At 48.8% G+C, this 17,053-nt stretch overlaps 4 protein-coding genes across 4 annotated transcripts; 2 read left to right on the top strand and 2 right to left on the bottom strand.

Moving 5' to 3' along the window:
- Positions 1 to 781: 781 nt before the first annotated feature.
- On the top strand, positions 782 to 2,847 carry RhiXN_07003 (glycoside hydrolase family 43 protein; the record flags this gene model as incomplete). Its single annotated transcript, XM_043326819.1, has 3 exons — positions 782 to 789; positions 966 to 2,118; positions 2,182 to 2,847. The coding sequence occupies 3 exons, from the start codon at positions 782 to 784 to the stop codon at positions 2,845 to 2,847; spliced, it is 1,827 nt and encodes a 608-aa protein (XP_043185291.1).
- Positions 2,848 to 3,637: 790 nt separating this feature from the next.
- RhiXN_07002 (glycoside hydrolase family 43 protein) lies at positions 3,638 to 4,883 on the top strand (the record flags this gene model as incomplete). The annotated part of the gene is made up of 8 exons (XM_043326818.1): positions 3,638 to 3,688; positions 3,744 to 3,759; positions 3,816 to 3,848; positions 3,897 to 3,983; positions 4,045 to 4,152; positions 4,206 to 4,358; positions 4,411 to 4,789; positions 4,847 to 4,883. 8 exons carry the CDS (start codon positions 3,638 to 3,640, stop codon positions 4,881 to 4,883), a joined length of 864 nt encoding a protein of 287 aa, XP_043185290.1.
- A 704-nt stretch (positions 4,884 to 5,587) lies between these two features.
- RhiXN_07001 (CHAT domain protein) lies at positions 5,588 to 9,432 on the bottom strand (the record flags this gene model as incomplete). Its single annotated transcript, XM_043326817.1, has 3 exons — positions 5,588 to 6,373; positions 6,430 to 9,256; positions 9,323 to 9,432. 3 exons carry the CDS (start codon positions 9,430 to 9,432, stop codon positions 5,588 to 5,590), a joined length of 3,723 nt encoding a protein of 1,240 aa, XP_043185289.1.
- A 4,397-nt stretch (positions 9,433 to 13,829) lies between these two features.
- On the bottom strand, positions 13,830 to 15,288 carry RhiXN_07000 (HMG (high mobility group) box protein; the record flags this gene model as incomplete). The annotated part of the gene is made up of 6 exons (XM_043326816.1): positions 13,830 to 14,157; positions 14,218 to 14,294; positions 14,345 to 14,519; positions 14,580 to 14,666; positions 14,727 to 14,813; positions 14,861 to 15,288. 6 exons carry the CDS (start codon positions 15,286 to 15,288, stop codon positions 13,830 to 13,832), a joined length of 1,182 nt encoding a protein of 393 aa, XP_043185288.1.
- Positions 15,289 to 17,053: the final 1,765 nt, after the last annotated feature.

Here is a 17,053-nt window from a genome sequence, read left to right as displayed (position 1 = left end):
TTTTTGGCCAATTGGTGTTGTGGTTGGATTCTAATGTACTCTATATGTAACTATGTCCCTCTAGCCCTGAGTGTACTAGGGCCGGGAAAAGCAATAAAAAAGTGTCTCATTAGTACTTGTAAAGTTTTGCATCAAAGTATCTTCGGTTGGTGCCTTGGCGAGCGCGCGCGGCAGTTAGAACGGGATCGGCGTTGCTTCTCTAGTCTCGAGTTCGGAGATCTGAGGCTCCGGGACATATTTTGATCGGCTCTCAAATGACGAATTAATAATATTGATGAAGAACAACTGACTCAGCACTCGTTTGGATACAATCAAGCCGCTCCAAAGAGTTGAATAGGATCGCAGCTTATGCATGAGCAACAATCATGATGCCCCAACGTTGTGCGCCATTCAACTAGCAGAGAATGGCCCTGTTTGTTACACCAAGGGAATTAATTCACATGGAAACACCCCGAAAAGTACAACATACCGGACTACCTTGTAATAGCCATCAAGGCTGTGCTGGCAGAGTGGGAAGCCGAACCCCCAATTGATGAACCTCTAGCATTCAGCGGCGTGCTGGCCGAGACGGCAACCTGTTACCCACATCCTTACTTCGGATAGCTCCCTTATTTATATATATATACATGGGCATGGGATGGCATCAGGTTGCGGCAACCAGCCGAGATGTCCGCCGGGCACAGCCTTTCTCGAGCAATTGCGAAATACGCTCTCTACTTGCTAAAATCAGGCCAAAGGTATTACCGAGCTGCCCGGCGCCTTTTCCCCGTTTGCCCTACATATGCTTAGGTGCGTTGGGAATGGGAGTGCTGTCATGTTCATCCAAGACTAAACTATCCTATCTCTCGTCGTTTTGGGCTGAAATCTCAGGTGATACTACGCCTATCCATGTTTTGGTGAGGTGACTGACCATATGGCTCTGATCCATCTCAATTCGAATGTGCAGGAATTAATTGATTTTATAGACGGGGAAAGATGGTTCTTTTGGTGGTCAATCCTTCGCATGAAGACGAACGCTCGACCCAAGATGCAAGGACCAGGCGTCAGCCATCTCCTATACCTCGAACATCTCATTCTCCTATTCCAGCGCGCACAGTAAACCTTCCTCCGGAGCTCATACGACTAGTTGTCCTACAAGTCACTCGAACTCCGGACCTTGCGAGCTTTGCACTGACATCGAGATACCTCAATAATATTGCAATGCCCCTCCTCTATTCCACTCTTTGCTTTGGCCCCACTGCCTACCGACTATACAAGCTACCGAGACGTAACCGAGGCTCAAGCGGCCATGGCTACGTGTCTATCTCAGCCGAGTCTCCCATGTCAAGGGACGAGGTGGGATCCGAAGACGATTTTTTCGACAATCGCTCCTCTCTGTGCGCCGAACTGCTATCCAACTCCCTGCACCTCCTTCCATACGTTCGTAGCATCTCCACCAACATTTCTGTCCCAAACTACGCGGCCGCGGTTAGAGTCGCTCGAGGACAGAGGGGAGGCAGAGAAGAAAATACGTTCCACGAATGGGTCACCATACTCAATTTGCCGCAGGCGTCTAATGTCAGGCATTTAGCCCTGGGTGGTGTAAACGATCAGCATTTACTTGATTTGAACGCTGCCAGGCATCTTAAGCTCACTGCACTTGAATTGGACGTTCCTCCCGCCGCTCTTCCCGAGCTTTTCAATCTTTCCTCTTTCCTTCAACGACAACGGCACATTACCCATTTTGCTAGTCGAAACTTGGCTGATATCAAAGGGCTGAAAGACCACGACCTCCCTCGTCTAGCTCACATAGATGTTCCAGCTGTTTTAGCTTGCCAGCTTGCGCCTGGTCGTCCGATTACCACAGCCCGTATTTTCCCTTCAAATCCGCGGCGGGGGTCCGGGCTGCGGTCGGCCGATGAGCTCCTTATGGCCATACATGCGTTATCCCAGTCGACAGATTCAATTGGAGTAACTGATCTTGATGTTTCTGTCCTCTGGTACGGCGACCGTAGGATGGAAGACGATTGCCGCGTTTTCTTTGCGGCAATTCGCGATTCTTTACAACAGCTACGACATCTACGAGTTACGCTATGGTCCGACCTGGCTCCCAGTAATGTCGACTTACTATTTGATTGCGTATGTCCTCTCATAGTTTGGAAACAACGCCTATATGCTAACGGGTTACTCGGGCTCGCATAGATTTTATCGGCCCTACCATCACTCCAGTTCCTTGAGACTTTTGAAATACGGACATGGGCTGAATACGGTATAAGCCATCCCTGCCATCTCTCTCACCCAGCTCGTCGAGCGATATTTGATTTGTGGAAGGAATTGTGTCCGTCTTTGAATAAGGTCGCAGCGCTCGACAGTCATACTTGGACCTGGCACGCTGCCAAGGCGATAACTCAACCCCCAGCCCCTGTCCGTTCCAATTCTGACCCACACACCAAGCCACCCGCCAGGCGCCCTTTGCCACCCCGTCCACGTCCGGCCTCGGGCAATTGGGTGCGGCTTAGTGATCGTTGGGATTGGCAACCTACTCCTTCACCACTTTCCCAGCCTATGCTGCCTTCAGGCATCCCTTCCGCCTCTCAAACATCCTTTCATGGCCTAATGACACCTCGCCCTGATTCACGCCCTAGAAGTGCCTCTCCTGGCGGCACTCACGACTCGCGGGCTGAAGGTACTTGGGTCCAAGAATCAAGAAAACAACCTTGTCACGACTCAAAGATGTGGCATTCGGACCTGCCTGTCCTAGGATCAACATATCAAAGAAATGAGCTGGACGAACATTACGTTCGGATTGCGCATACTCCACACATCGAATTCGCGACTCGGGACAGACATAGACTTTCAATATTTTGATGTTCTGGGACTGCTTCAACAGAGGGCTTTGCAATTTTTACCTGTATAATTATATAAGTCGGCGGATATTATTGATCCTAATTATTTGCTTGCTATTGCATTATTGCATTTTCTTTATACATATACCCCTGGACAGGTTTACCCTATTGATCATGACACTTTGCTTGATTCATGTAATGTAATGTATAGCTTCGCGTGAATTTGATATTTATTGTCTTAGCGCCAGGCGGTTGCCGGTCTTAGCTAGTTTGCTTCGAACGGCGTCGAGGACATTTTTGACTCGAGCCCCGAAGATTACGCAGAAGATGAACTGGCGGGCCGCACTTGCTTGGTTCTACCACCGAATATTTCCAAATGGAGTCTACCAGGTTATTTCTTATGGCCTACATCCGCAATATTTAAAAAGGGGATTTTCGTGTCTTTTGTTAGCCCCATAACCAGCTGCTCTGGTCGAACCCGGTACCCCACATATACAGATTTTCAAGCATGTTATTCTCTTCTCTTCTAATACCCATTTTTGGAACGCTTGTTGCTGGTTTCGTTTCTGGAAGCAGCGTTCTGAGCACACGGGCTACTTCCAATAGTAGCTATCCTCTGCCGATGAAATTGACTGGTTCGGGTATATATACCCATGATCCCAGTATCATCTACAATGAGAAATCAGGCTACTACTATGTTTTCAGTACTCATGGAGGGGTCTCGAGAAGTAAGGCATTGAAAGGGTTTGTTTGTTCAAGTTGCGTTGCTCTTGAGGTTGGGACTGAAATCAACTCATGGATAAAATCAGTCCATGGACAGCCATAGGATCATACCTGCCTACCGGTTGCTCGTTATTACTGAGGTAAGTAAGCAGTAATTGCTCGACCGTAGCACAGTTCACGGGTTTGTAATTACAGAACGCGGGGCACTGTGGTCAGTATTCCAGGCCGTAGAATTTTGTCCACTTTCTCATATATTTTGGCTCTAAGATACTTGGGCTCCAGACGTTGTTAACATCAATGGTAAGCCTGCATTTTCGGTACTAATTCCGGGATACTTATTCGTTTTAGGGACGTATTTCTTATACTATTCTATTTCTCAGTTTGGTACCCAAAATAGTGTTATTGGGGTCGCTACAAGCAAGACTATGGAATACGGTAAGATTATTCCCCATCAACCCTAGTACCTCATCCCTTGGTGATCGATGCATTCATTTAGGCTCTTGGACGGATCATGGAGCCGTGTTCTCATCCAAACCAGGCGACCGATACAATTCTATTGACGCCAACGTCATCAAGGCTGACGGAAAATTATTGTTTACATTTGGTACTATTCCCTAACACTTTCAGAAATGGATGTGCTCATAAAATACCGGGTAGGATCCTATTGGGCGGATATATTCCAATTTGAGCTAGCACCATCTGGCCTAGCCCCCTTGTCACCATCAGCACCTCAGCTCACACACTTGGTCCTTAATCAAACATCCCCACAGTCGGCAGAGGGAGGATTTATCTATAAGCCGCCCAAGTCTAGTATGTGTTTAATTAAATCTACCTTAGGGTCCTCGTTAACAGCTCTGCTCAGACTATTATTATCTCTTCTATTCGTCCGGTACATGCTGCGCCTTCGACCCTGCGGCCCTCCCAGCTCCCGGAGATGAATACAAGATTTTTGTTGGGCGTAGCGAGAATGCATCAGGCCCATTTGTAGGATCTACTGGAAAAGCACTAACCGAGACTGGAGGAACTCTTGTTCTTGCCAGCCATGGCAACATATACGCACCTGGTGGAAATTCGGTATTTTGGCAAGTAATTGGCATATCGCTCGAAGATTTAAAGCTGACGGAGATTTCCAGGGACCCCAAATCCAAGAGAGATGTTATTGCCTACCATTACAGACCACGCGATGATATTCGCGGGGATGCAAATCCGTCCTTGGCCTCAACTATTTGGATTTCTCGTCGGTACGTCTGCGATATGAATAAGTTATCCCATCTAAACCATGTTTTATTGTTTAACAGGGTTGGCCCGTCTTGGTGGCTTGAGTTTGCCCTCTGAGACATCATTTGTAGCGCTTGAAATGAGAAGGGTCAATACGGTAAAGAATTAGTGTCTTTGTGCGCAGCATCGGCCGTTTACCTGATGTCAAGATAAATCTATACTTGTCGTTCTAGATTTGTATAAGGTACCATCGTAAGTGATATACGAGCATGTTCGCGGGATGACCAATACTACTGACCATCATAAATATCGTTGACACGTCGAGCAAATAGACGAAGAGCAATGACAATTAGATGGTACCCAATAGTTATGATTTAAGATGTGAAGCAAGGTCGTTTATGCTTCATGACTATAGAGATGCGACACAAGTAGATACCCGGCACTTAGTTCAATCGTATGCATATGGAAAGGCGGCAATATCGTGACTTAGAGTATTTAGTACGTGATGTAACAAAGGAAAGGCAAGATGTAATAATGGGTGCCTTAAGTCGCTTTGAATGCCTCCATGTATACGCAAGACTCCAAGTGAATTATCGGCCGCAAATTAAGTCAATACAAACAAAGATACGCAATTGGTTGCATGCGCTTGATTGCACACTTACACCACCCCACACATATTCACGTATTTCATAAAATTTATATTGAACTTTTCGTAACCCATGGGTTCTTAGTGTAGCATATCTTTATTGCTCGACATGAGTCCGTATCAAACCGATCCTGGCCTCTTATTCCCGTAGAGGCTTATAGCTGGCTTGTCAAAGCTACGAACCTATATGTATATACGGCACCCACCGCCCGAAATCCTTCTGCCCAACCTTCTCACGTAGCTCCACGATTGCATCGTGTAGCGCCTTTCCTGCCTCTCCGTTCCCCACCTTTCCGCCCTTCATCAGCTGTCCATATACCTTATCAGCCACAAACGGTGCGTCCTCGTCCACCACAGACCACATCGACGCAATCACACTCGGATACCCTGCCATCAGCATCCCAGACGCAAGGTGGATCGCTTCGTCGGGTAGCTTCGCATCGCCTGTGGCGGTTTGACATGCAGACAGGAAGGCAAGACCCTTGTTTCTGAACGACCGCTGAGTGATGGCGGCCAGGTCGAGAGTGCCGTCATGCAGGAAGAAGCCGCTTCTTGTTGGATCATCGATGTTCTGGTGTGCGTGACAGGCAAGGTGCACCCAGTCGTACTGCTCCATCGCATCGAGCACAGCTGTGGTCGTGGCTTGACTGTCTGTGAGTTCTGCGTACACCAGTCTATCTTGTGCATGAGCTCTGAGGTACTCGAGCTCCCTGACAGTGCCTTGCAATGGGCTACGACCTGGCGTGGCTGCTTGACCAACGGCGAGCACCTGAGGGAGGCGGTTGGCGACGGTGGGAGTGGAGGACAGCAGAGCAGTGAGAGTGGGAGTGTATGAGGATATGACGTAGTCAAACACTCGCGACCGTGGCTGGTCGTAGTCTCCGGCGGCATGCAAGGGCAAAAACGACAGCACGCCAGTGGGACACCATGTGACGTGGGGAAGATCGCCTGTGGGATCGTTCTATATAATGGGCTTTAGTATGTATGCATGTCGTGTGCTTTTCTTGCTAGACGCACCAGATATCCGAGATGGTCAAGCACTGGTCTGACCAGGTCTTTCCAGAGACCGGCGAGCACAGCTCCAACATCTGGATCGGGTGGGGGGTTCATGAGATGGAATCCACGCTCTCGCAGTCCCTTGATTCGCAGCATCCGTTCTATCTCAGAGCGAGCACGCTGTGCCTTAACCTCGGTGAAGCTAGGCAGAGCGAGATGACGGATATGAACCTGGTCAGGTAAGATCACAAGGGCGTCGCAGTCAGATTGATGGCAGCTGACGACGACCACAGGCCCGTACCGAGCAGCCTGGGTTAGAACGTTGGCCTTTGCCGGCTGAAGAAAGTGCTCGAGCCCGGACAGGCTGCGTGCTTGAGCCAACAAGTCGATGTACTCCCTGGCTAGACGGTGACGATGTTCCGGGAGAAATACAGTGGAGTCGGAAGATGGAAGGCCAGAGCTTGCATGATGGAGCTGCTGTGCAACTGAATGGAGGCGACTTGCAAGAAGTGGGTCGGATGGTGTAAGGCTGCCTACAGGAGACCGCAGCATGAGGGTCTGGCTCCAGACGATACAGCGTGTATGCTCGAGCCACTCGACTGCCAGACTGTGCTCAGACGAACGAATAGCAGCAGAGGCAGCTCGTACGGCGATGTTGTCTGCTGATGAGAGGTCATGGTATCGCTGAGCAGTGGTGGCGCCGAGCCAGACGAAGTGAGGAAGAAGGCTGATGACTATGCGGAAAGCTTCGATTGGGTTGAGGTAGGTATGGTCGGATGCGAGCTTTGCCCAGCGAAAGGCGTTGTGGAACACGTCGCGGGGAGAAGCAGTGGATAACTGAGACGCTTTGCGGAAAGAGTGGAGAGAGGCTGCTAGGTGGGATGGATGAGCGTTAAGCTGATACTGGTGATGACAGGATGTAGCCCAGTCAAAATGCCGGGTGGGCAGGTCGGGATGATCATGAGGAGTGAGGGCGAGTGCACGAGAGTAGCATTGGACGGATTGCTCGAGGTCTGCTAGTTCTCCCATGAGTTGATATCGATCGCTGTGAGACCCACCTAGCTCAGCATGCCGGCGTGGCAGGTCAGGATGGCCGTCGGGAGTGAGGTCGAGTGCACGAGAGTAGCATTCGATTGCTTTGTTGAGGTCATCAGCCTCTCTCATGCATCGATATCTATCGGTGTATGACACTCCTAGATTAGCATGCCGGTGTGGCAGGTAAGGATGGCTGTCAGGAGTGAGGGCGAGTGCACGAAAATTGTACTCGATCGACTTCTCGAGGTCCACGGCTTCTCCCATGCGTCGATATCGATAGGTGTATGCCACTCCTAGATCACTATGCCGGCGGGGCAAGTCAGGATGGCCGTCAGGAGTGAGCACGAGAGCACGAGACTTGCATTCGATCGACATTTCAAGATCTGCTGGTTCTCCCATGCGTCGATATCGGTCGGTGTATGCCACTCCTAGATCAGCATGCCTGTCTGGCAGGTGAGGATGGCCATCGGGAGTGAGGTCGAGTGCATGAGAGTGGTGTTCGATGGACTTCTCGAGGTCTGCTGGATCTCCCGTGCGTCGATATTGATGGGTGTATGACGCTCCTAGATCAGCATGCCGGCGTGGTAGGCAAGGATGGCCGTCGGGAGTGAGGGCGAGCGCACGAGAATTGTACTCGATCGACCTTTCAAGGTCTGCAGGATCTCCCATGCGTCGATATCGATCAGTGTATGCCACTCCTAGATGGGTATGCCGGACTGGCAGGTCAGGATGGGCGTCGGGAGTGAGGGCGAGGGCACGACAGTAGCATTCGATTGAATTCTCGAGGTCTGCTGGCTCTCCCATGCGTCGATATCGGTCGGTGTGTGCCACTCCTAGCTCAGAATGCCGTTGCGGCAGGTCAGAATGGCCGTCGGGAGTGAGGGCGAGTGCACGAGACTTGTACTCGATCGACTTCTCGAGGTCCGCAGCTTCTCCCGTGCGTCGATATCGATCGGTGTATGCCACTCCTAGAGCAGCATGACGGAATGACAGTTGAGGATGGCCGTCGGGCGTGAGGGCGAGTGCACGAGAATGGCATTCGATGGACTTCTTAAGGTCTGCTGGCTCTCCCATGCGTCGATATCGATAGGTGTATGCTACTCCTAGATCAGCATGGCGGCATGATAGGTAAGGATGGCCATCGGGAGTGAGGACGAGAGCACGAGACTTGTACTTGATCGACCTTTCAAGGTCTGCGGTTCCTCCCATGCGTCGATATCGATCGGTGTATGCCACTCCTAGATCAGCATGCCGGTCTGGCAGGTCAGGATGGGTGTTCGGAGTGAGTTCGAGTGCACGAGAGTAGCATTCAATTGCTTTATTGAGATCATCAATCTCCCCCATGCGTCGATATCGATGGGTGTATGCCACTCCTAGATCACCACGACGGCGTGGCAGGTCAGGATGGTCGTCGGGAGTGAGGGCGAGAGCACGAGAGAAGCATTTGATGGACCTCTCAAGGTCTGCTGTTTTTCCCATGCGTCGGTATCGGCCGGTGTATGCCACTCCTAGATCAGCATGCCGGTCTGGCAAGTCAGGATGGCCGTCGGGAGTGAGGTCGAGTGCATGAGAGTGGTGTTCGATGGACTTCTCGAGGTCTGCTGGATCTCCCGTGCGTCGATATTGATGGGTGTATGACGCTCCTAGATCAGCATACCGGCGTGGTAGGCAAGGATGGCCGTCGGGAGTGTGGGCGAGAGCACGACAGTGGCATTTGATTGAATTCTCGAGGTCTGCTGGCTCTCCCATGCGTCGATATCGATCGGTGTGTGCCACTCCTAGCTCAGAATGCCGTTGCGGCAGGTCAGAATGACTGTCGGGAGTGAGGGTAAGTGCCTGAAACTTGTACTCGATCGACTTCTCTAGGTGGTTCACTCACCCTATGCGCTCATAGCACATCTCATACGATATCCTCATATTGTCTAATCGGGTTGGCAGTCTTGGATCGTTATCCGGAGTCAGTTCAAGTGCACGGATATCGTACTCCATTGACTTGTTCAAGCCGTCCAAGTTGTACGGTGTGGCTCGAAGCCGGTGAAGAGTCACAGCGCGGACTTATTCGTCAGGGTCGCCGAGCGCACGCGCCTCCCCGCACTGCCGGCAGCACGTGATCGCATTAGTTGAGATTCCGTCCTATACCACCACAGCTAGTCGCTCCCCCTCTTTATTCTTTTCTTTCCCACCCACCCCGCCTCTTCACTGCCAGGATGCACGGCCACCCGACCCGCGAGCCTCCCTCGCGTCTCGGTGTCCCGGTCTTCCCTACCGGCGTCGCTAACGCGACCCTAGCGGCCCCCTTCCCATCCCGTGTTCCGTTCTGGCCTCACAGATACACTATATTTCTTCTACATACATGTAAATATGATCGTCACTCGCTATACACTCTATTACCATGTCCCCTTTCCACGCGCGCTGACGATACAGACTGGAATTAAGTTCCCAAGTCGCCGATATCGTTCGTCGTAGTATACTCTGAGGCAGCTGATTCGCAACAGCGTGCTTGGATGCCCACTCGGTGTTAGATCTAGGGCGCAAGCCCTATATTCGATTGCTTTCTCTATGTCATCTATATTTCCGAAGCATCGAAATTGACCTAGGTGGTATTCTGCCTGTTCATGTAGGTTTACATGACCTACTCTACTCTTCATGAGCGAATAGGGGAGGCGTATAATAGCAGTCATGACACTGCCTAGGCTATCTATCTGAGGATCCGGTACCTTAGTGCCCTTTGTCAACCAACTTTTCAGGTCTATTATCGTTTACTAGGCTATATCCTTATCTGCACCCGATGTGTATAGTTCTTCAGCCAAAGTACGAGACTGATGGGCATAGCAAAGTTCTACTCACTCGGTAGCCTCATATCTCTTACTCGCTGTTCTGCCAACAGCCCCAGGGTCGCTTTCCCCCAATATCCCAATATTCCGACTACTGCGTGAACGACTCAGGGTCATGCGCATCTACAACCACTACCGGTTGGATTGTATGTGCTAACCTTATGGTCTATTATTTAGTGATGACACTTGCTGCCGCCTCGAGAAGACGCACTGGCTTGAGTTGTTCTTTCGGCAGGGTTGAGCTATGTAGACACTGGGATGGTAGGGCCTACAGAGCCCATATCAGTCTTGTGGCTATTTCATCTGTTCTTCGTGGATCTTCTGCGTGCTCATTAGTGTATTACAATGTCTAAGAGTGACATGTAAATTTTCGATACTCCTATTCTATGCTCATGCATTCATTACAAGCGGTGCTGGGACCCCTTGGACTGTGCACAGACTTGGCGCTTCCATAGGCACCTGCCATTATGTGGGTCCTGCTTTTCTTTCTTACGGCATTTCCTTCAGAGATCAATTTAACCTGCGCTCGGACGTGTATCTATCAATGACCAGAGGTCTTTGTTTGCTCTTGTTACTCGATCCCGCCATCTAGGATCCAGTCTCAACTCGAGCTCCAGAAGGGCCAGAGCACACTCTGAGTTATAGAAGATGATCGCATGTCAAAAACGCAGCGCATGGTTACTCTTACCAAGACATTGGCGCCCCCTGTGGAATAGTATTATTAGATTTGACTTGTTATGAGCATGCAACAACAACTAACTAGCTACGCTCAAAGTGGTTATTCCATTGAAATACCGGAATGCTAGTGGATAAAAGTGCTTTACAGTCCACAGTATCACAAGAACGAAGGAGCAAACTCGCATTTCCCTCTGGGCATCACCATAATCTTGTCTTCTATAACCCATTCAACTGCCTATCAAATATTGTGATTGTAGCGAGCATTTTTTTAGAAACATATACCAAAGGATGCGTGTGTGGTACAAGGCCAACAAAGCGCGACATGGGACTTCCAGAATATGGACTTGGGACAAGATGCAGATTCCCAGAAACTACTTTGTACATCACTGGTCTCACACAACATACGTCTGTTAGTAGTTATTAGTTCTTATTGGGCAAAGTGGTGTTTTAGAGGTTTATTAATTTATCTGACAAGATAATCTACGCAAGGATAGGAGAACTCGCCTAGGAAGTTCCAAAGTGGGCATACTTTATGTTATAGTGGCTGGCATGTGCTACAGTCGGGACTCTTGACCTGCAGGATTTCTATTGAGAAGCTGCGCGTTGCACCACTTTACAATTGATTTACAAGCTCGGGCCAATGTCTTCCCATGCTGTAGGTCAAGAGTCCCGACTGTAAATGCTTCAGAGTTTTTCGGGCCCGGTAGAGTTGACACAATCCAAGTTCCCGGCGACTTTACAGGGCCTCGAAAATCTTGGGAGCTCCCCAGGACTCGCTATTGTTGGCGAGCGCCCCGGAGCATCTGGTATGACGTCCAGGAGTGCTTGTGGAGTGCTCCCAAGTGCTCTCTGAGCAATCCGGATCCGTCGGATCCTAACAAGGAGGTCCCTAAAACCGGAGCACTCTAGAGCGCTCCAGAGTTTTTGGGGGCCCCGTAAAGGAGATAGTCCCCGTTGAAATGATTGGCAGCCAACGCCCTGGCGGGTCCCCGGAACAACGATCAATAACAGGGAGGCTGTGCATGTCTGCATTGCACTGACCCTCATGCCGACAATTGTGCCAGTGGTCAAGTTAGCAAATTTCCACCCATGTATATTGATATTGAACACAAGTTGTGCAGTATTCTCTCAACTCACACGATGGTAGAACCCGACGGTAATTCAGGTTAGAAGACGGGGTCTGGATTTGGACTGTTGGTCCATTGTCATATCCCTAATAGTTTGTCGTATTCTCGCAAGTACGGAATATTTATATTACTATTTTCGCCCTTTGCTGGGTAGCCCCAAAGTCCTTGAGAAAATTCGAGTAAAAAGGAAAGAGGAAAATGGTTGGTTGTGAACAACAAGTTTGAAGCTATCACTTGCTGACTCACAAGAGTCAAGGCAAAACAATTATAAAAGCTTCAGAAATTCAAAGATAAAATCTACGATGGACAAACGTAGCGCATCCAGAATTCCGTTCCTTGACTGATTGAGAGCAAAGAGGGAAAGCACCAACTCGATGCCATGCAACAGAGGTCCAAGCTATATGTCGACAGGTATTTCGGCGCGTCAGGAGTTTAGATAGTTTTCCGTGTCACCGCACAACCATTAGCGGCAGTGTCATGCTGCAGACTGGTAACTGAAATGCTCGAAGGAGACTCCAGTTGGTGTATATAGGCGACAAATGACGCGACATGAGATAATACCAATGCCGTTCCCTCTGTGCGCATATATACACCTAAAAGCGAGCTACGAATAGAATCTAACAAAAAAAATAAGACGAAAATACAAGAAAACATAGTGATGGAAGGAAGACGTATTAGTGTTTGGCCTGGTGCTGTTGGTCCCCCGCTTCGCAAAGCATTGTATGCGCGCGTCGTTTGATGGCGCACTACACATTAACTGATAAAGCATCAATCTTCAATCGATCACTTGATGCTAAACTCTTATGCACATACCAAGTATAGATAAACCAGAGCCGCATGTCTCCAGCGTTCTCGGACTGCTAACCGTGCGATCGACTGGGCTGAATATACTGTCCTTGTGCCCTTTTCATCAGGAAATTGATACAGTAGTAGGATACGCTCTTCTATCGACTGCCAGTGAATTTTGCTACACGTATTCTTCGGATATTGTCGTCTCGAATTGTGTATCTCTGCTGAGGTCACAAGAAACTCGGACGGACAGCCGTGTGCATATTGCCTGGCGTGAAAGCTTGGAGTATATCCAACTGATCCATGGATGCATCGCACACAGCAAGCGTTGGAAGCCCAAGCTCGAGAGCAAGCCCCCGAGACACGAGTAAGACTTGTGGGTCGGGTAGCTACTATACTCCTTTTGTGACCAGGGGGGTGGGACGAAAGGTATAGACCATGCCGAGTGTGGTAGCCAGTGAAGTAGTCGCGAGCAAAGATATTTCTTGCGACGTCGTGTCACGCTATATCCGTAGGGACCGCCCTAGCCTGCCACAGTATTGGTTGTGCAACTCTGCGGGCCACTTGGCACCACCTTATACTTACTTATGTTCAAAACCTTTATTTTGCTGGTATTCTGGACCCTTCTTATCAAAACGGGGAAATTCCAATGGCCATAGCTATAGGTTGAGCTCGTTTCTATTAAGCTAACATGCGCGTGTGCATATAGCCGCTCAGACAACCACACAAACAGATAAATTGGGTATAGAGATGGTAGATTAAGTATTATCCAAGAAGTTAGAAACCAAAACAAACATTAATATTGATCAGCCATTCAAAATTAAACTCGAGACCCCTCTTAATCGGATCCTTCAATAGTGTTGACAAGAAAGGACCTTCCCTTCTCAAGCCGCGATAAACTCAGAATCTGCCTCCGAAACAAAGTTAGCGCAGAGAATAAAAGTAATGCTTTGGTGTTTCAGTCAAGAGTAGGGCTTCCCCGTGGTATACTTGAGTCCCGAGAACCCGAATGCTGAGGCGCAGTCTCCCTTATCACGGATGCCACAGATGAGTCTGGCTGCCCAATAGGCAGGGCTGTGGCTGAAGAAGATCGAGGTGGAGGTGGCCATACGAAGTCCAGGCCACGCTCTTGAGAAGAGTGGTACGCCCGTATATACTCGTGATATTCGGGAATCGAACTTATATGTGGGTAAAACAGTTTGCCATTCTCGTCCATCGCTTCGGGCACCCAAGGGTCCGTATAATCTCGCAATATGAGGTGATCGGTCGAGACTTCGTTGGGGCCACTTAAGATGTGAGATGTTACAGTAAGTAATAGGCCCGTCCTCTCTGATCGTAGCACTTACGTTGAATCCAAGAATTTCCTGAGGGTATCTTCTGGAACATGATCATCTATAATCTCTGACACCCATACCATCTTCCCCTTTAATTGAAACATGGACAAAACAAGCCTGTTACATCACAAAAACGAACGTTAGGAGAGACTGGCTGGTGCGCAAACAGAACTTGCCTCTTGCGCTGAGAACCAGATGATTGAGAGTCAATAGGAACTAGAACATCTTTCAGCTGGTCAGGTGGTAGAGCCCTGCTAGCACTCCCGATTTGTGCCTGCTCTAGTGTATCCCCCTTTGTGGGAGGAACAGGCGCCCTGTAAACTCATGTAAGGTACAACCCAATAGGCACAAGTAAATACATATTTTTGGCTTACCTGCTATGCTTATTATATGGATGAAGCCTAAAAGAACTTGCTTTATTTGTCGCGATCGGGGCGCGGATAGATCTGCCATCATGTTTACTACTTAGAAGGTAGATATTAGTCGTACATATGCTAAGGAAATAGCTGAAGGTGAGGTACCGTAGGACTCGCAATGGGGAAACGAGACGAGCCGGAGACCCGGACTCGGATGTATGCTCTGCTCCAGTGACAACGGTGGCTAGAGACCTTGAAAGAGATCAGCTATTCGGTACTTTTTTCTCGAGATAGCTTACAAGTAATCTGATGCGCCTGGATAATGCTCATCCAGCCACTTCTCCAAAGTCAAAAACCCGTTCCAGGGTTTACCCGGACTCACAATCTTCTCCGCGATCCGGGCAGCCGAGGACACCCAAAACTCTTTTCTGTAATAAATACCGAGCTGCTTCCACTTCGCTTTGTTTTCCATGGACATCGGCTGGTAAGCGTAGTCTGGAAAATATTGGAGCAATTCAACAGTCGCTTGATGTGCTCGGTCTTGAAGCTTTTTGCGTTCCTCAGAGCTAAGCAAACTCCAGTGAGATTTACATTTCACTGTAACCTCGGCTTGGGAGATGGATTTCATTTCAGGATTAGCTGCCAGCATCTCCGAACGGAAAAGCAACCACGCATTGGGAGGGCGCTTGAGGCCACCATAATTATTCAGGCGATCATCTCTTAACATTCGGAGTATCGTGGATTGTGTACGGTCATCGAGAGCTTGGAAGCCAGAAAAAGCACAAAGTGAGGCTTCGTTTCTGAATGTAGGCATGAAAGATGAATGGTCGCAGGTGAATACGGGGGGATGTGAAGCTGCTGTGAGTCTGCGGCAAGTGCATAATATACGTAGATGCCACCAGACGTACCGTGCAGAAGTCTAAATCCAAAGGATTCTGGTAAAAACAATGCTGGCGCTTCATGCGAGAACAAAAGCCGGTCATATCTGATCGACCAAGCCAAAGTCAAATCTGAAAGGGGAATCCTTAGTAAGCTATTAGACTCCAGATCCACGTGAGTACTTAATAATATATAATATGCGTAACATCGCTTCGTTGCGAATCCTGTCTTTGTAACTATTTAGCAGGTTATTACTCTCGTTTCATATGGTGGATGGTGTAGTCATGACCAAGCGTCTATAGCCATAGGTAGCCGAGGATTTCGATTTATGCATACAGAATGGCCATGGAAATATTCCGTAAAAATGAGAGCATGAGCCTCACATGGCTTGGTTGGATACATTGGGGTCGTAACTTGTGTTGCTATACTCGATGGCGTTCAGCCAGAGCTTGTAGTTATCCAAAATCCTCAATCCGATCACGTGATAGACTGAAGTCCGGAAGTACGCATTTTTCGGATATCAAAATCCACCACTTGATGGCACAATTCGACTTTGGACTCTTCAGGGAGTTACAAAAATTCGATCGAGATGCTCGCCTTGCCTCATATGAGATATATTCTATATACGATTTAAACTTATATACCGATAGCACCAAAAAATTATATTGCCAAACTAAGCCTAATCACTCAAAATTGTGGGCATGTTTCGGAGCCTATAAAGAACTACAAGCCCGGACCACCGTACGATGCGAGTATACCAGATTCCCGTAAGAGACAGAGTTGTTGACAAAACGTGCTAAAAACGGTGTAAACATCCGGAAAATTTTAACCCGAACAATCGCATAGACCGTCTTTAGTACGATTCCGACCGATTGTTTGAGGAAGCTACAGAAACCCTAAAGATACATACAGAATTCTAGTAGACTTTTGACTAATATTACAAGGTCATTTCGTAGCGACTTTCCATAACTTTAGTTGACACAGTGAGACTTGGCCGCAAGGTGCACAATGCCGCCCGTCCGTATACGTACGGTCGCACCCGTCTTGCCTATACTGTGTCGCTCGCTCTAATTGCGCACATATATTTCCTTTCGTCCTGCCCACCATCCCTAGGATGTCATGGTCGCCCAGACTCAGTTATACAATCTTTTCCTTGGGCCTCCCATCACCCTCCATTCCTGTCGTCGCGGATGGCCACCCAACCCGCGAGTCATAGTCTCGGTGCCCCAATTCTCATTTGCGCGCTCCGTGCCAGATTTTCCACCCGCGCTGGTTTCGGACGACGCTATATATGGTGTTCTATTTCTTTGATTATACACACATAATTTTACTTCTGCCCATGAGAGTGGCTATCTAGCCCCGGAGGTTAAGTCCCATTTTTTTGGCTTTGATTTTTTGGAATCACTCATTTATATGCTTGATTATTGTTACCCCCATTAAGGCGTTGTTCTGCTGTAGCCAAGCTTGACAAGTACTGTAGCCAGCGCTATATATGCGGTACCTTAATGGCCACATAAAATTCACCAATATTGATGTAGAATTGAAACTGTTTGATTGAATACCAAAAAGCAAATGATCACATAGAAGCTACATTTCCAAATCGCGTAAAACAC

This window comes from Rhizoctonia solani, chromosome 13, assembly GCF_016906535.1.
Source record: "Rhizoctonia solani chromosome 13, complete sequence".
In the NCBI taxonomy this organism is placed as follows: Eukaryota; Fungi; Basidiomycota; class Agaricomycetes; order Cantharellales; family Ceratobasidiaceae; genus Rhizoctonia; species Rhizoctonia solani.
This window is presented reverse-complemented; position numbering and strand designations above follow the sequence as displayed.